The sequence below is a fragment of the Entelurus aequoreus genome, linkage group LG02 (assembly GCF_033978785.1).
Source record: "Entelurus aequoreus isolate RoL-2023_Sb linkage group LG02, RoL_Eaeq_v1.1, whole genome shotgun sequence".
NCBI lineage: Eukaryota > Metazoa > Chordata > Actinopteri > Syngnathiformes > Syngnathidae > Entelurus > Entelurus aequoreus.
In genome coordinates, this window is record NC_084732.1 from 32742391 (window position 1) to 32767362 (window position 24972).

General features: G+C 39.8%; 1 protein-coding gene across 1 annotated transcript; it reads right to left on the reverse strand.

Annotated features, from left to right (window-relative positions):
* Positions 1–8899: 8899 nt before the first annotated feature.
* Positions 8900–15884, reverse strand: si:ch73-167i17.6 (regulator of G-protein signaling 9-binding protein). The gene is made up of 2 exons (XM_062025363.1): positions 14794–15884; positions 8900–9679 (listed from the first exon to the last, which is right to left on the reverse strand). Exon 1 carries the CDS (start codon positions 15539–15541, stop codon positions 14801–14803), a length of 741 nt encoding a protein of 246 aa, XP_061881347.1. The 5' UTR covers positions 15542–15884; the 3' UTR covers positions 8900–9679; positions 14794–14800.
* Between the last annotated feature and the right edge of the window lie 9088 nt (positions 15885–24972).

Consider the following 24972-nt stretch of genomic DNA (forward strand, 5'->3'; position numbering starts at 1 on the left):
ATTTTCCCAGAGGTAAAGTCAGCAAGGTATAACATGTAGTGCAACATTTATATCACATATTGGAGGGGAACTTTTCCCTGATTCAATAAACACGTAAAAAACAGTCTGATATTGTTACTGTAAATCAAACGTTAGTGCTATCACAATATAGTAACACTCAAAATAGTGCAGAGCAATAACAATATATCAATAACTCAACGTTGCTCAGACGTTAATGTCACACAACACCACACACAAAATAAACATGTAAAGCTCACTTTATGAAGTTATTCCTCATCCACGAATCCCTCGAATTCTTCTTCTTCAGTGTCCGAATTAAACAGTTGGGCGAATACGGCATCCAACATGCCCGGCTCCATCTCGTCGAAGTCGTCATTAATCGAGTCAGTGCTGCTCTATTCCCGTGTTTTACTGCGTGACTGATCGTCTTAAGTTTAAACTCTGCGTCGTAAGCGTGTCTCTTAATAGGAGCCATTTTGGGGTCTTTACATAAACAAACAAATGGAAATGAAACGGCACGCCTCGCGCAGTCATATATCCCAGCATGCACCGCGCGCTTCTTCTTCTTCTACGGGGGCGGCTGCTTACGGGGAAAAATGAAGACGGGGGGAAAATGAAGTCGGCGGCTGCTTACCGCAGTTGCGATTGATTGAAACTTTTACCAGTTGGAGGCTCAATATGAATGAATGAATGAATGATGAATGAATGAATTATCTTTATTGTCATTGTGCATGTACAGGTACAGGTCCAACGAAATTTAGATTGCTTCCCTGAGGTGCTTTGCATTTTTTTTAAAAAGAAGAAACCACCCAATATACAAAAACAACACAATATACACAATATGCAATATACAATGTGGCCTAAGACCACTCTAGGAGGCAATGTAAAAGAAAACGAGACAGTAAAAAGTATAAAGTGACTAGAGAGGAGTAATGCTGACTCCCAGTGTGCTAAGGGGGTGGGAGTCAGCATTTCCTACCTCCTATGCTGTGCAGGCTTTTTATTGTGGATTAATTGTGTGAATAAATATGATAAATATTGTCCAGTTGGCATGTAATTGCTGATTGCACAGTCCCGGATCGTGATTGACCGGTGGCTTCCTCATGTTGCACGTGAGGGAGTTTTTGTTTTTTGTTTTTTTACAATTTAGCTGCGTTTAGTGCAGTTATGGCCCGGGGGTAGAAACTGTTCCTGAGTCTATTTGTGCGGGTTCGCATGGTTCTGAAACGTCTGCCGGAAGGCAGCCGATCGAAGTGGCTGTTGCCGGGGTGGGACGGGTCCTTGAGTATGTTGGCTGCCTTCTTCAGGCAGCGGGAGTTATATAGTTCTTCCAGGGAGGGGAGGGGGCACCCGATGATTTTTTGGGCCGAGTTGACGACCCTCTGGAGAGCTTTCCTCTCTGCTGCTGTGCAGCTGCAGAACCATACGCAGATGCAGTATGTGAGGATGCTCTCCACAGAACAGCGGTAGAAGGACACAGCAGATCCTGTCTCAGGTGGAGATTCCTGAGTACTCTCAAGAAGTAGAGCCTCTGCTGTGCCCTCTTGACGATGGCCGTGGTGTTGGTCCTCCAGGACAGGTCCTCATCAAGGTGAACTCCCAGGAAGCGTAGGGATGAGACTCTTTCCACACAGCCCCCGTCGATGTACAGGGGCTGTATGGTAGTTTTTCTCCTCCTGCTGTCCAAGATCACTTCCTGGGTCTTGAGCTGGTTCAGCTTCAGGTTGTTCACCCTGCTCAACACTGCCAGCTGCTCCACCTCGTCCCGGTATGCCGTCTCGTCGACCCCAGAGATGCAGCCCACCACAGTTGTGTCATCGGCAAACTTTATGATGTGATTGCCGGGGTGGGTGGCTGTGAAGTCATGGGTGTAGAGTGAGTAGAGCAGGGGGCTCAGCACGCAGCCCTGAGGTGAGCCGGTGCTGAGGGCTGTGGAGGTGTGGGTACCCATCCTCACCCTCTGATGGCGGTCAGTCAGGAAGTATTTAATCCAGAGACAGGTGGGGTTGGATATTCCAAGGTCTGCTAGCTTGGTCGCCAGTCTGTCAGGTAAAATGGTATTAAATGCAGAGCTGAAGTCTACAAAGAGCAGCCGTACATAGCCCCCCCTCCATGTGGGACATGGCGGAGTAGAGAGCCGTAGCGATGGCGTCCTCCGTAGACCTGTTGGCTCGGTAGGCAAACTGATGGGGGTCCAATGCGGGCGGTAGGGATGAGAGGATGTGGGTCCGGACCAGTTTCTCGAAACACTTCATTGTGATGGAAGTGAGTGCCACTGGCCGGTAGTCGTTCAGACAGCTGACAGTGTTTTTCTTTTTGGGGACCGGGATGATGGTGGAGGTTTTCAGGCAGGATGGGACGGTGGCCTGGGACAGGGACCGGTTGAAGATGTCGGTGAGGACACCAGCCAGCTGATCAGCGCAGCACCCGTCCGGAGACGCCGTCCGGTCCCGCAGCCTTCCTCGGGTTCACGGCTTTCAGTGTGCGTCTGACCTCGTGCTCCGTCACTGAAAGGGTGAGGCTGCTGTGGTCTGCCGAGTGAGGTGTGACTGCTGATTGAGGTGTGGCTGTTGGGTGAGGTGTTGCTACTGAGTGAAGTGTGACTGCTTCCGATGGTGTTACCTCAAAGCGGGCGTAGAAGGAGTTCAGCTCCTCTGCCAGCCGGGGGCCTCCCCTGCCGGCCGGGAGGTTGCTGGGCCTGTAGTTGGTCATGTGCTGGACCCCCTGCCATACCCTCCTGGAGTCGTTGCTTTGGAAGCAGTCCTCAATCTTCGTTTTGTAGTCCTCCTTAGCCTCCCTGATACCACGCTTCAGGCTGGCTCTGGCAGTGCTGTAGAGCTCCCCGTCGCCAGATCTGAACGCGGTGTCCCTCTCCCTCAGCAGCCTCTGCACCTCTCTCGTCATCCATGGCTTTGTGTTGGAATAGACTCGGACGCGCTTATCCACAGTAACAGAGTCTGTGCAGTGTTTTATGTAGCCCAGTACTCCTGATGTGTATTTCTCCAGGTCCTCGTCTACAAAGACCTCCCACGCAGTGGTGTCAAAGCAGTCTTGTAGCTTTTCAGTGGCACCTTCAGGCCAGGTTTTGATGGACTTTGTTGTGGTGGGAGCACTTATCCGGGTGGGGGTGTATGCTGGGATGAGTAGCAGGGATGTGTGGTCTGACTGGCCCATGTGTGCTAAAGGTTTAGCTCTGTAGCCCAGTTTAATATTTGAGTAAACCTTGTCTAGTGTGTTTTTGCCTCTTGTGGCACATTTTACATGCTGGTGTAGTTTGGGGAGCACTACCTTCAGATTAGCATGGTTAAAGTCTCCTGCGATGATATGAGCAGCCTCCGGGTACATGCTTTGTTGCTGGTTGATTGTATCATGCAGCTGACCTAGCGCCGTGCTAGCATTAGCATCTGGCGCTATGTACACTACGGTTAGCAACACAGCATTGTATTCCCTCGGCAGGTAAAAGGGTCGACATTTAATAGTCAGATATTCTAGATTAGGGGAACAGTGGCTACTCACAATGCTTGTGTGTGTTCCCCATGTGTCCTTTGTGAATATTAATAGTCCTCCTCCACGCGATTTCCCTGTAGCCTCTTTTGTCCTGTCCAGGCGGTGTAGAGTGTAGCCTGTTAGCTCGATAGCTAGGTCTGGGATGGATGAATGGAGCCAGGTTTCTGTGACTATTAGCACGCAGCTATTCCTCACGGTGGTGTTCGTTGCTACGTGTAGCCTCAGTTCGTCCATCTTGTTTGCAAGTGATCTTGCATTTGTGAGAAATATACTCGGCAGTGGTGGTCTGTTCGGTCGTTGTCTTAGCCTCTCCAGCAGACCAGCTCTGCAGCCTCGTTTCTGTTTACGTTCTCTACGCTGCCTGCGGCGCTTTGTTCCGGGTATAGTGTACCATGGAGATCCGGGTTGTCTCGCAATTTCTTCCGGGATGTTGTTTACACGTATAAACTCGGCCGTGACAGCGCTTTCTCCGGGAGATCCGACTTCTATGAGATCCTGCCTGGTGTAGACGTTGTTTGCCCGACAGGATGTAAAAAGTAAAATAACAAAGACGTACATAAATAACATAAAAAAGCACCGAACGGGAGAGCGTTGAGCCTCTGCGACTAGTCGCGACGCCATCTTTGGTCCATATATAAGGCGCACCAGATTATAAGGCGCACTGTCAGCTTTTGACAAAATTGGAGGTTTTTAGGTGCGCCTTATAGTGCGGAAAATACGGTAATAAAATACGATGCTTAAAACGGACAACAAAATAAAAAACAAAAGCAGTAATACAAGAACACAATTTTTAAAAAAAAGGTCCATCCATTTGCTAGCGCTTGTCCCTCTTGGGGTCGTGCGGGGGCTGGAGCCTATTCCAGCTGCACTCGGGCAGAAAACAGGGTACACCCTGGACAAGTCGCCACCTCAACACAGACAGACAACATTCACATTTAAATTTACACATCAATATACATTAGTATTGTCAATCAACCTATGCATGTCTTTGGATGTAAAACAAATCAAATAAAAAGAACATTAAAAACCTGCAGTAACTACTTAATGCAACGAATATGAAACGCAATTTTTTTTAAAAGATATAGGCACGTATGTGTATCAAAATTGATTGGTTTTGGTTATTTTTATGTATTGTTTTCAAATTATTTTTTTAATAAAAAAAGAGAAATAAATAAAAATGTGCAATAAACTGTTACTTGAAATCAAAATGTCTACAAAAAAAATAAGCATTGAAATTATTTTTACATTTAAAAAAGCAATAACTATAAAATCTGATTCATGAAATCAAAATGCCACCAGAAAGAAGGTAGTGCCACACTGATGGTGAAATAAAAAATTATAATGTACAGTAACTACATATAAACGTGTGTGTAGCATTTAGGGTTGATGAACACAATAAAGCAACTTTTAATCTGTTTTATTTATCTCTTTGCAGTGACATTCAATTGTAAGAATGGGGCCAAATATGATTAATAATAATATAATTCAACATCGTGATGCATACTGCATTGAAGCTATCCGAATGCAGTCAGTATTTTTTGTATCTTAATTATAAGCACCAGTTAAGACTGTGAGAATGCTCCGTGTGTCAAATTGTGGAATAAATTCATTACATGGAAAGCACAATTTATAGGATAAGCTCCTGTTTTTTAAGCACCATCCCTCCGAGAAATGCAAGAAAAATGGTCAAATTTTAACCATTTTTCTTGTATCTGTACAAATGAACACAACATTGGCAACATGGTATGACGGGGCTCCCATTGTTCTAATATTTGTGTGAGATGGACCAAGTTGAAATAACACTGCTCAACCTTCGTGCTGTTTGCTTTGGAGAGTCAATTGAGGGTTACCAAGGCAACTCCACAGCCTTGGAAACCTGCTATCTCTGTCCAGATGAGGTGATGATGCAGCGCTGTATGTTTCTCACGTCGCTTGTTAATAAATACTCTGCTGTAGAAGACTCACCTTTAATGGTGCTTCTGAAGTTCAATGCAGTTCTTTCCTGCAAACACACTTGACTATCAACACTTTGCATAAAATCATGTGGATATATTATATAATATATGTGACTGAAATAGTCTCCAAAGTTGGCACGAACATCTTTTGCTGTGGAAATGTCCGGGACAGCTTTAAAGTCCTCTTAACCACACCCTTTCTTTATTAATTATTGATCGGCATATTTTTGTGTTCTACCGACTTTTGTGCAGCTCTTAGCCCTAAGTGCTTTTTGGATTTATTTTTATTCTAGTGCTAACATATTGTTTGTTTTTGTTGGCAGGCGTGTGCCACTGCATCCTACTGAGACCTCTTTCTAATATTTTGGTCATAGTGTGTGGTGTATATAAATATTAAACGATGTGATGTATTCCATTTAATTTAATTAGCTGTTTTAAATGAATTTTCCTTATAATCAATCAGGGATTAGATTATATTTGTAATGAATTAACAATTTTTTATTGATTTTTGTTATAGTCGATCGGGGATTAAATTAGATTTTATAGAATTTTAGTGATTCCAGAGGCATGTGTTTTAAAGAAATTAAGAATGCCCAAGCCTCAAAATTAATATTTATCGGAGCTGTTGTTGAATGCTTAGATTGAGGCTAAAACCGCGGTTTAGCATATGCAACGCGCTGGGTGTGTCGTATAATATTCATCCATCCTCCTGCCAGTCATTAATGGCAACTGCCACCTTGCGTAGGTAACGGCACAATTGTTCATGCACCAGCAAACACTGGATGTGTCGTATAATCAATGTAATCACTGGTTATTAATAATAATTGCCACCTTGCAATAAACATGTATGATAATTGCGAGCGCTAGTTATTATCGATAATCACCACTTTGAGTAATGTAAATAAACATGAGAAGTAAAAAATTAACAGAAATACTTAAAATAATATACGATGTCAAGGCCTTCTTGCTAACACACGAGCACATTACTATAGATGTTTTGTATCATGAGATCGGTCCTCCTGCCAGTTATCAATTTCAACCACCATCTATGATAACGGAGGTAAACACAATGGCATGTACCATCTACACTGTCAAGTTGCACATACGAACATACCCATGTACTGATAAAGATATTGTTCCGAATGCCAGTTCATAATGATTGCCACCTTGCGTAGCGACACAATTGTTCATGCACCAGCACGCCTTGGATGTATCATATAATCAATGTAATCACTGCTTGTTAATAATAACCACCACCTTGCAAGACAATCATGTTGTATGATACTTGCTAGCGCTAGTTTATCAATAACCTCCACTTTTTGAGTAACGTAAATAAACATGAAAAGTCCAACTAATCCCCAATGCTAATGCACCTGCAATGTAGTCACTTTGTACAATTAATAATTCGGTATTCATGGTAAGTGCCACCGTGCACAATAGAAGGAAACAGAAAGACTACTTAACACCAGTTATTAATGATAGTACAGTCATACCTCAATATAATTGTGCCCCAACTTAAGAGTGTTTTGAGATAAGAGCTGTCTCTCGACTATTTTTTTTATGCTTTAAGTCGCAAACAAAAATTCGAGTAACAATCATCTCCGCCGTTAGTTGGCATAGCAAATGTCACAAGATATGCCCAAAACATCGAGTCTTACTCACTAGCATTAGCCTATTGCTAAAGATGAACACAACTTCGTTTTTACAATCATGGGAAGGACGAATGTGAGTGCTAAGAATAAGAGGTGGATGATATTCCATAGTGAAGACGAATGAGTTTAATGCCAACCAAAGATGTTAAATTAAATTTAAATAGCAGACATTTATCTGTGAAAATATGGAGAAGGTGCTGATGGTGTGTTTGACAGAAAAGCAGCTGGAAGGAGATACCATAGAAGTGTGCCTTCCAAAGTAATTATTTTAAATTATTATTACATTACTTCATAAAACTACTATAGTTGTTAGTAGTACATTCTATTATGTTGTTTTTCATAGAATATGTATTATTTACAAGTTAGTTTTTCTTTTCAAAGGCATGTTACATGTTAAAACATTTTTTGGGGGGACAGGCACCAATTAAAGGGATTTAAATTAATTTTAATGGGCAATTATGACTTGAGATACAAGTGTTTTGAGTTAAGAGCTGGTAATCTTAGACCAGGGGTGTAAAACTCGTTTTCATTGAGGGCCACATCGCAGTAATGGATGCCCTTTAGAGGGCGGCTTGAACAGTAAATAATACTGTATATGACTATAAAGGATTGATCATGACCCTATTACAAAATTACCTATGCAGTATACATTTGATTATTTTATATTATTTCCACATACACCATAAAAAAACCTGTAGATTTTACAGTTTAAAAAAAACTGGCAGCTTAGAATTTCACAGCAAAGTATACAATGTTTTTTTTACAGCGTATTACTGTAAATGGAAACCTTTATTGTAAATATTTACAATAAAATCATGGCGACTTTCATTTTTTATTTTTCCAGTGTACAATTTTATAAATAGCTTGTTTTGCAATAACAAGTAAAGCAGATGTTTAAGTATTTATTTTATTTAAAACCTTTTTAGAATGTATGGTGTCATATAATTTGTTGCATTAATAGATAATAATAAAGTTTAAAAAATGTGCAATTGCATGCAATAGATGTCTTTTTTTTTGTCAAAATGGAAAGGAATACATTGAGAAAAGATCAAGTACTTTTATCATTTATTTATTATTATTATATATTTCCAGGCCATCACACAAAATGATGTGGTGGGCCAGATCTGGCCCCCAGGCCTTAAATTTGACACCTGTGTCTTTGACCAGTGTTTCTTAATCTTAGGGGCCCATTGTTGGGCCGAGAACGCCCCCAAGAGGGTCGCCCAAAGATATCTGTTTCGGGCGGCAGCGGTACTCAGGTGTAATCCACTTTTCCACCACTTGTGGCAGTAATGACGATGTCAAACAAACAGAAGAAGTCTGGACCTAAAGTCGTAGAGAAGTTACTTAAAGTGGTGAAGCTGTATATTATTTTCACTTTAATTTTATTGACAGTTTATGTAAGAAAAATATATTATTATTGAGTTAGAATTTATGTATCATCAATTTATGAGTCCCTTCTTTTGCAGTATATTTTGTTAATATTCAAACAACCTGACTCTAGACTTGATAATGATATTTGTGATTAAAACGTTTTTTTTTATCATTTGACAAGGTTTATCCTGTTAAACTGTAAGTAGTTAGATATATTATTGAATACGATGAAATTCAAGAGTAAATGTTAATATTTCAGTGGTCCTTGGGCCCCTGTGTAGAGGAAAAGTTGGGCCCCGAGTTCAAAACGGTTAAGAAGCCCTGTTTTAGACAATAGAAATAAACCAAGGATAAAAATACTGAGTAAGGAAAGTTGCAGTACCACAGCATAGTGATGATGCATGCAGATGTGGCCAAACCCGAATGAGTAGCATGAAACAATTCTTAAATCACTTTTCAAAGGATAAACCAAAAGCATCACATGTAAAATGACCACTTTCTCTCTTGTTTTTCCCCTGCTTTTTAGTGACGTTGCATGAAATCTTTGGTGTCCCAGTGAACTACTTGACTGGCATTAGCACACCAACCAACCCCCACCCTTTCTCTCTCTATATGAAGCCTCAGCTGTCAGCCTTAACATGTCCTCCACTATTCCAGGAATACGCAAATACTCTTAGAAGTAAAACCATTAGCCAGGCAGGCCGACAGATAAAGAGTGGCCATTGGAAAATTGAACGCCGTTAAACCTTAAGGTGGTTACGTCCAACTTAATAATCGTCATCTGCTTAAAATACCTGCAAGAAGCTTTGCGGTGATTACAAAGTTAAGGGTTGACTTTTGGCACTTTTAAAACCGGGAAGATAATCTCTAAAGGAGTGCTTGTGTCTGTATAGAAACATTCAAACATTATTTGTGCATTTCACAGTTTTATTATCATAAATATACTTGATTGTATGTACATTATCTGACACAGAAGACTTGTTTGTACAAAACCTCTATTCGTATATGTATATACATGTTGCAATGTATACATTCAACACTGTTTGCAAGAAAACCCTGATAAAGGAACACAGTTTACGGTGAACTGGTGCCTTAAAGAACAACTCCTAGAGGTCCGTCTTGAAGCACATTGGGATTTGACGAACGATCTGTCTTCATCATGGATGATGTCGTGGTCAAACCGGGTTTGTGCTAAGAGTGCGAGATAGTGCAGATGTAATCACACAAATAACTTTTGCCTTTGTTTCCTATAAAACAATCAGATGGCCGCTTTTTGCTTTGTTGACGTGAAGCATGGTTTAGCATGGGAGCGTGGGTAAGAATACTGTACAGTAGGCTACGTTTCTGCATGAGCTCCCCCGTTAATCCACTTGGATTACGTGTAGTTTGCATCATCCTGATGGCCACACACTCTGCCTTGTAGTTTTTTCCCCTTTCCTTTCTGCCCCTGTTTCCAAAAATAAACACACCCCACGACCCTAAAGACAGGTCTGCTTTATCTCACACTGTACCTGATGTCCATTATCACCACCTATACTTCTAAATGTTTAAAATCTAGTGCAAATATGTTCACAAAGCATAACACTTGCTCCTCATCTCCACTGTTTTTTTGGCTTTTAAACCCACTTTAAGGGGTCTTCTGCCGTTTTAAGGGCAAGGAGAGCAGTGCCCCACTAGAGCCAGCAGAGGGTGCTGTTTCTTTCCCAAAACACATCGTATTATCCTTAAAATGTTTTTATTGTAGTTTTCTTAGTGGGTGTGGCTGGCCATTTTTTCCATTGTGGGGCACAAAAAATTCAGCCTCGCTACATCAGGCCATAACCATAAAAACAAATCCAAGCGATTTTAACAACATTGCGTTAAAGGAGTGTTATGACCACACTGTAAGGAAAACTCATTAATTGGAGAATAAAGCCCATTTTTTTACAGGACTACAGTTGTAGGTAAATGCCCCCCCCCTCCCCCCCTTCCCCAAAAATCGTAATTTACGAGAATTACGTTATGTGGGTTGGGAGTAAACATTGAATAGTAACAACAGGATATTACAAGGAAAAGGGTTTCACGTTTTAAGATTACAAGAAATCACCAGTGTTTATTATACAAGACTAAAGTCACGTTTTAGCATGAATGTGCGTTACGAAAAGCATTGTTGGGGATTATATTTTAGTATAATTAAGAGTAACAGCTTCAGCACAACTTGAGTAAGCGCTACGTTGACTAAAATTTTGGGGGGGGAAATTGATAGTAATAATCCGACTTTTTTTCTCAGGAAAATACTATTTTTCCTGTAAAATCGTAGTATTCAACTCTTTAAAATGTAATTTCTTTAGATTATGACTAGTCCTGCGTAACAATCCAACTTCAGTGTGGTAACACTTCTTGTAACATTACGACACTCACACGAGTTGCATGGTATTATGACTAACCTTTTAGGCTCAATATATGACTCAATGTTTTTTTTATGGTAATATTGCAATTGTACAGTTTTCTCATTGTAATAACACTTATGTTGACTGAAAATTGGAGTAAAAATATTTCTCTGTTTTTTTCATTGTAATAACCATTTAGTCCTGTAACAGTACAACTTGTCTCAGCACGTAACATCAAGACTTTTATGTGCCAGTTAATTTTCTAAAAAATTACAACTTTCTTTCTCGTAATCATGCTATTAGACTTTCTCATTGTGATAACACCTACACTGACTGAAAATTGGAAAAAAAAAACAAGTTGTAGAAATACGACTTTGTTACTGTGAAAATGTGTCCTACTATATCATGTTTATCTTTTGAAGCATTAGTTTTATAGGAGACTAAAGCTTTGTGACGCATAACATTCCGACTTTAGTCAGGTAATACTTAATATGACACAAGTCTTGTGACATTATGACTTTTGTAACCTTTTAGACTCAATATATGACTGAATGTTTTCCTTTTATGTAATATTGCAATTGTACTGGTTTCTCATTGTAATAACACTTACGTTGACTGAAAATTGGAATAAAAATATTTATTGTGAAAATGTTTTCTTTTTTTTCATCGTAATAACCATTTAGTCCAGTAACAGTGCAACTCGCCGACACACAGTGACTTTCATAACATCACGACTATTAAGTCGCAAAATATGACTTCATTTTCTTAAAATTACAACGTTCTTTCTTGTAATAATGGAATTACACTGTTTTCTCATTTTAACAATACTTTGTGTAACAGTATGACGAGTCTCGTAGCACAGTGACTTGTGTAACATTACGACTTATGTCACAAAAATATCGCTGTCACTCTCACTTTATACTTATAACATTGTAAGACTTCTATCCTACTCTAAAGTTTTTTCTTGCAACCTTTTGTTATTTTATTATGTTGCTCAGTGGCCTTGTGGTTAGTGTCCGCCCTGGGATCGGTAGGTCGTGAGTTCAAACCCCGGCCGAGTCATACCAAAGACTATAAAAATGGGACCCATTACCTCCCTGCTTGGCACTCAGCATCAAGTGTTGGAATTGGGGGTTAAATCACCAAAATGATTCCTGTGCGCGGCCACCGCTGCTGCTCACTGCTCCCCTCGCCTCCCAGGGGGTGGAACAAGGGGATGGGTCAAATTCAGAGGGTAATTTCACCACACCTAGTGTGTGTGACTATCGTTGGGACTTTAATACAACCTTATTCTCACATCGTTTTTTCTTCATAATAATACAAAAATGTTATTTGTATCGTTCTACAGTACTTTTCTTTTCAGTGTGGCCATAATAAACAGTAATACTATTTCTGTAATGTTTGTGCACTTTTGCAAGTGAAATGTAAACAGAAGGCGGGCGTGTGAGCCAGTTAGAGCAGTCTTTGATTCTCAAACTGTGGTACGGCTCCATCTAGTGCAGGGGTGTCAAACGTACGGCCCGAGGGCCGGATCAGGCCTGCGAACAGGTTTTATCCGGCCCCCGGGATGAATTTGCTCAGTATAAAAATTAACCTGAAATTTTCGAATGAAAGAAACTGCTGTTCTAAATATGTCCACTGGATGTCGCAATAGCAATTCTTTGTATCTTTGTAGATGATGCTACATATGTACAAAATAAACCACATGATGTTAGTACGTCAGTCGAGGAAAATGATCAAACTACATAAATAACATCCTGTAATTTGATTTTGATTAGAGATGTCCGATAATATCGGCCGATAAATGCTCTAAAATGAAATATCGGAAATTATCGGTATCAGGTTTTTTTTTATCGGTATCGTTTTTTTTTATTAGTTTTTTTTTTTAATTAAATCAACATTAAAAAAACACAAGATACACTTACAATTAGAGCACCAACCCAAAAAAACTCCCTCCCCCATTTACACTCATTCACACAAAAGGGTTGTTTCTTTCTGTTATTAATATTCTGGTTCCTACATTATATATCAATATACATCAATACAGTCTGCAAGGGATACAGTCCGAAAGCACACATGATTGTGCGTGCTGCTGGTCCACTAATAGTACTAACCTTTAACAGTTCATTTTACTCATTTTCATTAATTACTAATTTCTATGTAACTGTTTTTATATTGTTTTACTTTCTTTTTTATTCAAGAAAATGTTTTTAATTTATTTATCTTATTTATTTATTTATTTTAAAGGACCTTATCTTCACCATACTTGGTTGTCCAAATTAGGCATAATAATGTGTTAATTGCACGACTGTATATATCTGTATTGGTTTATATCGGTATTGGTTGATATCAGTATCGGTAATTAAAGAGTTGGACAATATCGGAATATCGGATATCGGCAAAAAGCCATTATCGGACATCCCTAATTTTGATATAATTTTTTGTCTTGATAGATTGAACATGAACACCAATGAGTTGACTGATGAACATTATTACATAATATAAATAACAAAAAATAAATTATATTGTAAAAAAAACAACAACAACATTATGATTTGTGCAATTTCAGAATGTGCTTGTTCTATTTTTAAACAAAGAAAACAATCTGAAGTTGTCTTTATTTTTAAGTTATCATGCCGTGATTTTACCAGTCCGGCCCACTTGGGAGTAGGTTTTTCTCCCATGTGGCCCCCGATCTAAAATGAGTTCGACACCCCTGATCTAGTGGTATGTCAAAGAATCACTTGGTAAAAGTACAGTGTTTTATTTTCCTACATTCAAACACAGTGTTACTGTTCAAACCGTGTGTAACGTTACAGTGGTCAAACATATACTTGTTCAATAAAAACCTCCGCCTTGTGTTTAATGACTACTTAGGCCAGGGGTGTCCAAAGTGCGGCCCGGGGGCCATTTGCGGCCCGCAGCTACCTGTTTACCGGCCCGCCACACATTCTGGAAATGCTATTGCAAAAATAAACAAAGAACATTCAAAAAAGTGGAATGAGGTGAAATCTAACGAGAAAAAGTTGACACAAAGCTGCCATGCAGGCTGTTTTTTTTTCAATGTTGTCTTTCTTTTTTTGCCATTGTTTAAAATAAAAAATAATGACAAAAAAATCCATGTAATAATGAATTATTTTCAAGTCTTCAGTTACTTCAAATATTTCACTTTAAAATGTCTTATGTGGTAAATATTGCATATATTGTGCAGATGCCATATAAAAACATTAAAGTTTTATTTGACAAAATAGCATAAAACAAAAAATAATAGTTTAAACGTATACAATGGACAGATATATCTGAAGTTGATCCTGTAACTTAAGTGTTGAAAGTAAAAGAAAAACCTAATAAAAATGTATCACTTTATGAGTGGGGCACCTTTTGGATCCCAAATATATTTAGTGGTATAGTATTTATCTTTTCACTGTGATTACCGTATTCAACAATATTAAAGAATTAAAATCAATGGTGCACTGCATTATTGATCTTTTAAAGCTGTAATTACTAAATACTGCATATTTCAGTTTTATTATAAAAAAAACTAAGTTGTTTTTGACAGAGAAGCCATAAAACCTTTTTTATTTTTTATTTTATTTGAACTTGAAGTTGATATAGAGATTAACTGTAAGCGTTAAATAAAAAATAATAATTTTACTTATTTTTAACATTTTAATGACTGAGATCCTTTATGGTCCCCTAACGGTAAAATAAATAAAAAATCCATATATATGTTTTGAAAATGAAAAATATCAAAATGGCCCCCACATGCTTTAATTTTTCCATGTGTGGCCGTCAGTGGAAAAAGTTTGGACACCCCTGACTTAGGCCTACTATAGCGCACTGTATGCTGGTCATTCTGGTGGTACTTGGAGAGTGTTTTTTTAGGTGGTGAAAAAAAAAAAAAATTTGGAGAACCATTGAAGTAACCTTCCCTACCACTGTTTCAGGACATGTTGATGACCAGATATCCCAGGACCACGGCCACGGTGACAATGACAAAGAACACCACCACGGCACAGATGGACGCCAAGCCGGCGTCCCTGCCACCTCCCCCGTCCTCATCCTTGGGTTCCTCCTCGCAGATGGAGATGACGCCCACGGAGGAATTTCCCACACTCATGTTGGACTTGAGCTCGGCGCCCGCCTCCTGCTTGGCTTCCACGGCCCACGGCGCCACCTGCACCTTCATCTCCATCTCCTCCATCATCTGGCTGACCTGGCAGATCTCCGCCTGCAGGTCGCGCAGGTCGGCGGTGTCGATGTTGCTGTCGGCCTCGTACTTCATGTTCTGCACGCTCATGGCGCGCGCCGCCACCGGCCCGGTGCTGCCCGTCATGCCCGTCTGGATGAGGTGCCGCGTGGGCACTTTGAGCGGGAAGTCCTGGCCTATCTCCAGCGAGCGCTTCATGTCCACCTCCAGCAGGTCCATGCTGCTGGAGAAGAGCACCCACAGGCGCTCGTACTCGGCGCGGTCCTCCTTGCTGAGGCTCTTGTCCTTCAGCAGCGAGGTGAGCTTAGTCCGGTTGGCCGCGGCCAGCTCCTGCGCCTTCTTGCGGGTCCTCTTCAGCTCCTCCCGCAAGTTCTGCGAGTCCGAAGTGCTGCCCAGCGCCACGACCAGGTGCCGGTAGCAGGCCGTCACTTTGTTCAGCGCGTCGAGCATAGTTTTACACTCCTCCTTGCCCATGGCCGCCTCTTCCTCTTCTTCCTCCACAGGAATATGACCGACGAGAGAGAAATGGCGAGCTCCCCGACAGATGACTTGTCTGCTATGTGAGTACAAATTCCTTCCTCGCCATGCTTTAGCCCCTTTCTCCTTTCGATGTTTTTTTGTATTTTTTTGTATTTTATATATATCGCAAAGGAATATCCTCACTCAGCTACAGGTGGTGAAGGCAAAAAAAAATAAATAAATAAATAAAATAAAAAAGTCAAAAAATAATAAACGGAGAAAATGAGAACGTTAAAGAGAGAAAAAAGAGGTCCATCCCTCCTCGTCTTCTGTCGTGTATCCGTCGGGTGTTGCTTAATTGTCCCTAACGTGTGCGCGCATAAGTGATGTGCACAGTGGCAGGCTGCAAGGGGGGCGGGGCGTACAGAAATAGGGGCGGTTCCAACTTCGGCGATTGGCTCTCGTAGATGCTCGTCATGTTGTGCCACAAAGGAAACCACTTTTTAGGGGGGAGGGGGGGGGATTTTGCCTATAATTCACAATCCTTATGAGCAGGGGTCCCCAAACTACGGCCCGCGGGCCAGATACGGCCCGCCAGCGTCCAAAATCAGGCCCACGGGAAGTCCCAAGTATAAAAAAATAAAATAAAATGTTTAGTTTTTTTAAAATTATTATTATTTTTCTTATCTAATTTGTACCGCTTGCTACTCACGGTGTCTCCTAGCCGCTCAGGCAAATCATATTGTCTAAAAATGCTTTTTCTCATCGATAACGTGACATCATCGCATGCGCCGAAAGTGCGCTATATATATCTAATATATATATATACAGGTATATATACAGTATATCTAATATATATATATATATATATATATATATATATATATATATATATATATATATATATATACTGTTTATATATATATATATATATATATATATATATATATATATATATATATATATATATATATATATATAATATATATATGTATATATAATATATATATATATATATATATATATATATATATATATGTATATATAATATATATATATATATATATATATATATATATATATATATATATATATATATGTATATATAATATACTGTATATATATATATATATATATATATATATATATATATATCCAGCAGAGACCCCCAGACTTCCCTCTCCAGAGCAACATTTGCGACTTCCTCCTGGGGAATCCCGAAGCGTTCCCAGGCCAGAGAGGAGCTGTAATCCCCCCATCTGGTCCTTGGCCTGCCGCGGGGCCTCCTCCCAGTGGGACGTGCAACGAGGACCTTCCTAGGGAGACGCTCGTGAGGCATCCGCACGAGATGCCCGAACCACCTAAGCTGGCTCCTTTCCAAGCGAAGGAGCAGCGGCTTTACTCCGAGTCTCTCTCGGGTGACTGAACTTCTCACCCTATCTCTAAGGGAGATGCCAGCCACCCTTCTGAGGAAACTCATTTCGGCCGCTTGTATCCGCGATCTTATTATTTCGGTCATTACCCACACTTCATGACCATGGGTGAGAGTAGGAATGTAGATAGCTCGGTAGACCGAGAGCTTTGCCTTCTGGCTCAGCTCTCTCTCTCTCTCTCTCTCTCTCTCTATATATATATATATATATATATATATATATATATATATATATATATATATATATATATATATATATATATATATATATATATATATATATATATATATATATATATATATATATTAAGTTACAAAAAGGTTGAGGACCACTGATTTAGTGGTCAATTGTACGGAATATGTACTGTACTGTACAATCTACTAATAAAAGTTTCAATCAATCAATCAAAACCGCTTGTCCCTTTCGGGGTAGCGGGGGATGCTGGAGCCTATCTCAGCTGCATTCGGGCGGAAGGCGGGGTACACCCTGGACAAGTCTCCAACTCATCACAGGGCCAACACAGATAGACAGACAACATTCACACTCACATTCACACACTAGTTTGTCTTTTTAAATGCATTCTATATGTACATTTGAGTCACCCTTTGAAATACTTGCTATAGTTCAAGACTAACGGTCATTTGAAAAACAGCACTGCACATCCTAATGGCGGCTAAGGTAGCAAAGGGGTGGAAAGTTTCCGGTAAATTTTCGGAAACTTTCCTGGAAATTTACCACGGGAAGTTAAACTCGGGAAGTTTGGAAATTTTGACAATTTTTTGATTATTCAAAGTTGGACACCGTCCATCTTATTCTGTAGAATAAGATAGGCACCAGCCCTGCGACCCCAAAAGGGACAAGCGGTAGAAAATGAATGAATGAAGATGAGAAGCTTGTAAAACACTAATGCAATGCCACACACAGATATAAATAGTCAGCTAAACAATTGGAGTAGTCTTTAAAAATATTTTACTGATGGACAAATGAATAGAAATAGGCTAGATGAATAAATGAACACTCAATCAGCATGCTAAATCAAACTATAACCTACATTCTTGTATGACAACAGAATGGCTAGCAGAACAGAACGCAGAGGAAACTACACGTTTTGATTTAGTATTTGCTAGTTGAACATTACAGATCACAAAAAAGGTCAATTCGGAGCGCTAACGTTGTTAGCATAATTGAATGGGATTTAACATAGAGAAAATTTGCATCACGGCTAACGGAGAAATATTTTCGGTTCATTATGAGACTGTGGTGGTACATAAACCTAGCTAGCTAGAGATATTGGCCTCAAAATCATTTAACATGTACAGCAACAGCTAGCTAGCTTGAGTGTAAAGTCTGCTGGAGTAGTCTACAGTCATACAGTAACAAGCAATTACACCTCTATTCAACTTAAATACCACAGATCAAATATATTTACCCCAGTAATGTCATCAAAACTTACCTGACTGGATGAAGTCATTGGGCTCAAATACTAGTGTGGCCTCAAATAACCCTGCTGTAGTGTGTAGCATGCTGGGAATTATCTGGGCATGTGATGGAAGAATGCACTGCACATGTGATGGGTTGAAATCTACTGAATTTGCATTAAATCAGGTTGTTTTAGCTAATAATCAAGCTGCAAGATCTAGCATGTTGCATTCAATGTTTATTCCCATATATTCCCGTTAATTCCCATGGAAAGTTTCCAACTTTGAATATTCCCGGAATTTTGCAACCCTAATGTTTTGATGTTAAAGGTCGAAAAAAATTATGCAGAACGTCTGAATGATATTCGGTACTATACCGCCTCTAAAAAGTACCGGTTTTAGCTACTTCAAAATCACTAATCCTCGCCTCCATGGCGACAAATAAAGTACGTTTCTTACAAGTATCATCGCTGCAGGACAAGGAATAGCTAAACATGCTTTTTTGCTCACGTGTGCGCGCATAAGTGATGTGCACGGTGGCAGGCTACAAAAAATTGCATTATTGGCTTTATTTTAACAAAAAAATCTTAGGGTACATTAAACATATGTTTCTTATTGCAAGTTTGTCCTTAAATAAAATTGTGAACATAATAGACAACTTGTCTTTTAGTAGTAAGTAAACAAATAAAGGCTTCTAATTTAGCTGCTGACATATGCAGTAACATATTGTGTAATTTATCATTCTATTATTTTGTCAAAATTATTAAGGACAACTGGTAGAAAATGAATTATTAATCTAATTGTTCATTTACTTTTAAAATGTGCTTACTTTCTCTTTGAACATGTTCTATCTACACTTCTGTTAATATGGAATGATCACTTATTCTTCTGTTGTTTGATACATTACATTAGTTTTGGATGATACCACAAATTTGGGTATCAATCCAATACCAAGTCGTTACAGGATCATACATTGGTCAGATTCTGACTTACTCAGTGGCCTAAATGGTAAATGGTAAATGGTTGTACTTGTATAGCGTTTTTCTACCCCTTTTTAAGGAGCCCAAAGCGCTTTGACAGTATTTCCACATTCACCCATCCACACACAAATTCACACACTGATGGCGGGAGCTGCCATGCAAGGCGCTAACCAGGACCCATCAGGAGCAAGGGTGAAGTGTCTTGCCCAAGGACACAACGGACGTGACTAGGATGGTCGAAGGTGGGGATTGAACCAGTAACCCTCAGATTGCTGGCACGGCCACTCTCCCAACTTTGCCACGCCGTCCCCTAGTGGTTAGAGTGTCCGCCCTGAGATCGGTAGGTTGTGAGTCATACCAAAGACTATAAAAATGGGACCCATTACCTCCCTGCTTGACACTCAGCATCAAGGGTTGGAATTGGGGGTTAAATCACCAAAAATGATTCCCTGGCGCGGCACCGCTGCTGCTCACTGCTCCCCTCACCTCCCAGGGGGTGAACAAGGGGGTGGGTCAAATGCAGAGGACGAATTTCACCACACCTAGTGTGTGTGTGACAATCATTGGTCCTTTAACTTTGACGTATTCAAAGTCCTTATGTGTCCAAGGACCGGTACTTTTCAGAGGCGGTATAGTACCGAAAAAGATTCATTGATTATTATCGCGGTATTAATGAGAAATTAGTACGCTGTAATTGCTCGACCGTAATAATATACCGTACAACCCTATAAGAGACAACAACAAATATGTCTTTTTAAATGCATTCTAACTCGTACATAAACGTTGGTAAAAGTCTGCTTACAATCAAGCCAATGTGAGCCATGACGTCATTGCATCTATTTGGTCTATTCCGCCCATAAAACCTGATAAATAACCATCCAAAAAGTGCCAACATTACTCCATTTACATTCTGTGACCAAAATATTAACCAAGTATTAGCGATATTGTTATTATAAGCGCTAACGTTAAGGACCTACATTTCGCGGCGCGTTGATCAGAGAGAGGTAAGTTCCTTATGCTGCATTGACGTCATCAGCTGGTGAGCTGCTTTCTCGCCTCAGAGCTCTTAAAAGTTGGTTCTAGATTATAAATCATGTTTCTCACTAGGATTGTACGGTATACAGGTATTAGTATAGTACCGCGATACTAATGAATCATATTCGGTACTACACCGCCTCTGAAAAGAACAGAAAAGGGGCGGTTCCAACCTCGGCGAGTGGCTCTCGTAGATGCTCGTCATGTTGTGCCACAAAGCCTTAAAGGGAAACCACTTTTTTGGGGGGGGAATTCTGCCTATAATTCACAATCCTAATGAGAGACAAGAACAAATATGTCTTTTTAAATGCATTTTATATTTACATATGTAACAGGGTGAATTTTGTCATGTAAATAATGTATTTTATAATGTTTTATTATTATTATAATTCAGTGGTGGGCCGTGCGTTTCCCACCTAGGCCTTCAGTGATGTCCGACTTCAATGATTACCTCTCAAAATACCATAATGTATGTCCCCACATGACCATTGCTGGAGAAATACTATACAGAAACACATTTACACACTACTGGGAAAGAACAAATATGTCTTTTTAAATGCATTCTAACTCGTACATATGATTCACCTTTTGAAATACTTGCTATAGTTCAAGACTAACGGTCATTTAAAAACAGCACTGTACATCCTAATGGCGGCTACAGTTTTGATGTTAAAAGTAGAAAAAAAGTATGTAGAACGTCTGGCGGGCTGGATTGAAAATCTTAATGGGCCGCGTGTGGCCCGCGGCCCGTATTTTGGATATGGATCAGAGAGAGGTAAGTTCCTTATGCTGCATTGACATCATCAGCTGGTGAGCTCTTAAAAGTTGATTCTAGATTATAAAACATGCTTCTCACTAGGGTTATACGGTATACTGGTATGTGTATAGTACCGCAATACTAATGAATGATATTCGGTACTATACCGCCTCTATAAAGTACCGGTCACCCCCCCCTGTCGTCGTCATGTCATGTAATTGTTGGTTTTACAAGCAGAGGAGCATGTTCGTCAGCACACAATCACAGAGTACTTATAAACAGACACAGTGTGTAGACGGAAAAGGGAGATTGGACGCATTTTGGCTTAAAAACTAAAGATAAAGGAGAAGTTATAACACTGAAACACTTTAAGACAAGGGCTAGCTAGCTAGCGGCTAAAGTCCATCCGCAGTCTGCAGTGTTGTAGCTACTTCTAAATCACTAATCATCGCCTCCATGGCAACAAATAAAGTAAGTTTCTTACAAGTATCATCCCTGCAGGACGAGGAATAACTAAACATGTTTCACCACACACCGTCGCTTACCGGCATCAAAATATAAACAAACGCCATTGGTGGATCTACACCTAACATCCCCTGTAGTGATATCAAGTACAGGAGCGCATCTAGTCGATACTACTATGATTACATCAATATTTTTTAGCATCACAAAATCTTTTTTCATTTTTTAAAATTTATATTAAGTTTATAAACTCAGGAAATATGTCCCTGGACACATGAGGACTTTGAATATGACCAATGTATGATTCTGTAACTACTTGGTATCGGCTTGACACCTAAATGTGTGGTATCATCCAAAACTAATGTAAAGTATCAAACAACAGAAAAATAAGTGATTATTACATTTTAACAGAAGTGTAGATAGAACATGTTAAAAGAGAAAGTAAGCATATGTTAACAGTAAATTCACAAGTAGATTAAAAATAAATGTTCTACCAGTTGTCCTTCATAATTTTGACAAAATAATAGAATGGAAAATGACACAATATGTTACTGCATATGTCAGCAGCTAAATTAGGAGCCTTTGTTTGTTTACTTACTAATAAAAGACAAGTTGTCTTGTATGTTCACTATTTTATTTAAGGACAAACTTGCAATAACAAAATGATAAATGATAAATGGGTTATACTTGTATAGCGCTTTTCTACCTTCAAGGTACTCAAAGCGCTTTGACAGTATTTCCACATTCACCCATTCACACACACATTCACACACTGATGGCGGGAGCTGCCATGCAAGGCGCTAACCAGCAGCCATCAGGAGCAAGGGTGAAGTGTCTTGCCCAAGGACACAACGGACGTGACTAGGGTGGTAGAAGGTGGGGATTGAACCCCAGTAACCAGCAACCCTCCGATTGCTGGCACGGCCACTCTACCAACTTCGCCACGCCGCCCCAAAACATATGTTTTATTGTACCCTAAGATTTTTTGTTAAAATAAAGCCAATTATGCAATTTTTTGTGGTCCCCTTTATTAAGAAAAGTATTGAAAAGTTCCAAAAAGTATCAAAATACATGTTGGTACCGGGACAACACGACTTCTCACCTGGATAGTAAAATGATGTTGACATAAACTGAGAGGTTGGTGAACTCTGACAGACACGGAAATGGTGAAAAAGACCCGAAAAGACGCTTTGTTCCACCCCCTTTTTTTTCTTCGTGAATAAGACTGCTTGTATGAGATATTTTAGATGCAAGCACTTTGAATTGCCTTGTGTACTTGTTTTTTTTTCTGATATCAGACCAATATCAATATCGGATTGGGACACCCCTATCGATTATTTTAGTAATCAGTTGATTAGTTTGTTCAAGTTTTCGAGTCATCAGATAAAACACACGTTACAGCCCCAATGCGTGAATAGTTAAAATAAACAATCATTATTTTACTTGCCATAACCTTCTTTTCTTTTCTTTTTTTACTAAAAAGAATGCACATCATCAACGTTGAAATTGCACTTTTAACATGTGTACATTAATACAAATAGTTCAATAAAAAATATTCTTTACTGTCATCATTGGGGTGGTATGGCTCGGTTGGTAGAGTGGCCGTGCCAGCAACTTGAGGGTTCCAGGTTCGATCCCTGCTTCCGCCATCCTAGTCGCTGCCGTTGTGTCCTTAGGCAAGACACTTTACCCACATTCTCCCAGTGCCACCCACACTGGTTTAAATGTACCTTAGATATTGGGTTTCACTACGTAAAAGCGCTTTGAGTCACTAGAGAAAAGCGCTATATGAATATAATTCACTTCACTTCATCCGCCACTCACCACCGCTCTCATGTGTGCTCTATTGCAGCGGCCGTGTGGAAACTATATCCACGTATTTAAAGTTCCGGGCACTCCATGCAATTAATCAAAGCATTTTTATTGATTTATTGAATCAATCAATGTAATTGATTAATTGTTGTAGCCCTAAAAATTATTAAAGTAACTAATAAAGAGAAAAAGTAAAGATACATCTGTCAGTGTTGAAACTCTACAAAAACTACATTACGTGAGTAAAGACCCAGTCTTTGTTTCGGCAAACTGACAATAACTGAGACAGTGTATTTTAATCAAAACATATTTTTGCCGTAAAACCAAATCATACAAAAACCGAGGTCCCACTGTATTAAAAAGTGAAAAAAAAAAGTGCCATGAATGGCTCACTGTGGTGAGATGCTTGCCCAGTACAGCCAACCAGGGAGTAAAGGCCACTTTGTTGCCACTACATTGCTGGGATAAATGTCTTGTTTACCTGTGCGGCTCTACCTGCTGTGTTGAGAGGTGGCATGCAGGCTGTGCGGCTTCTGCCACACTGCTTTGCTCTTTTTGCATTATTGAAGCGGATGGTGCCTAATGATCCGCTGACAGCGGTGTAACACTAATAGACTTAAGCACAGAGAGAGAGAGAGCTTCAGGAAGTAATGAAATAGGGAGCCTGGGGTCTATGTCAGTGTCATGTAAACAAAGCAGAGCATTAGAATCAAGTCCTATTAGATGGTGCGGCTGACCAAGATGACTTAATAGGTCAGATGTTTTTGTTTCCGTTAGGATCTTGGCAACATCTTTCCTTTTGAATGTGTTTCCATGGCAACTTGTAACCTCCCGCTGATGTGTTTTTACCAAAGTATTCAACACAAAATCTATATTGAAGTATACATTTCACATTGTAGAGATGAAAATATTTAGTTGTGCGTCCCGGCTCCTAATTTACAGCCTGCCGACTGAAAGCAATCGTCGACGTTGATAGAAAGAGATAGCGTGTTAGATTTCTGAAGTACAGGGGATGAGTCAGACGCGCCGCAGGTCGATTGCTCTCAGACGGATTGCATCAGTGTGATTTCCTTTGCAGAGGCTCGTTACATGGACGGGAAGTGCAAGATATTGCTGTTGCCTATTGGGACGTGTAAATGTTTACATTGTGATTTGTCTCTTTGTAAAATGTAGTCCAAGAGCACACTCTCAAAAGTAGTTTTTTGACAGATTTTAAAGATGTTTGAAAAATACTGTTAAAATGGGGAGTCACCGTTGTAGCCTTCAAAGCCCTCTAAAACAACTTCAAAACCCTCCATCAACGCTTTAATATACACACTGCAAGTCTATATACTGTATAATGTAGTAACAGACAAGTTCATAACAATATGTAATATGTTCAATATTTACCATATTTGATCATTTTAATAATTTCCGGGACTGATTTATACCGCGCATTGATTTCTGTTTCCATAGCAGGGGACGTCTTACTTCTGGCAACAACTGTGTGGAATGTAATTATGGCAGACTTGGTAACAGACAACGAAGACGACTATTTTTGGACAAATGA

Excerpts from the sequence above, each read along its gene's own strand:
- si:ch73-167i17.6 (XM_062025363.1), bottom strand. The coding sequence starts at position 15,541 with ATGGGCAAGGAGGAGTGTAAAACTATGCTCGACGCGCTGAACAAAGTG.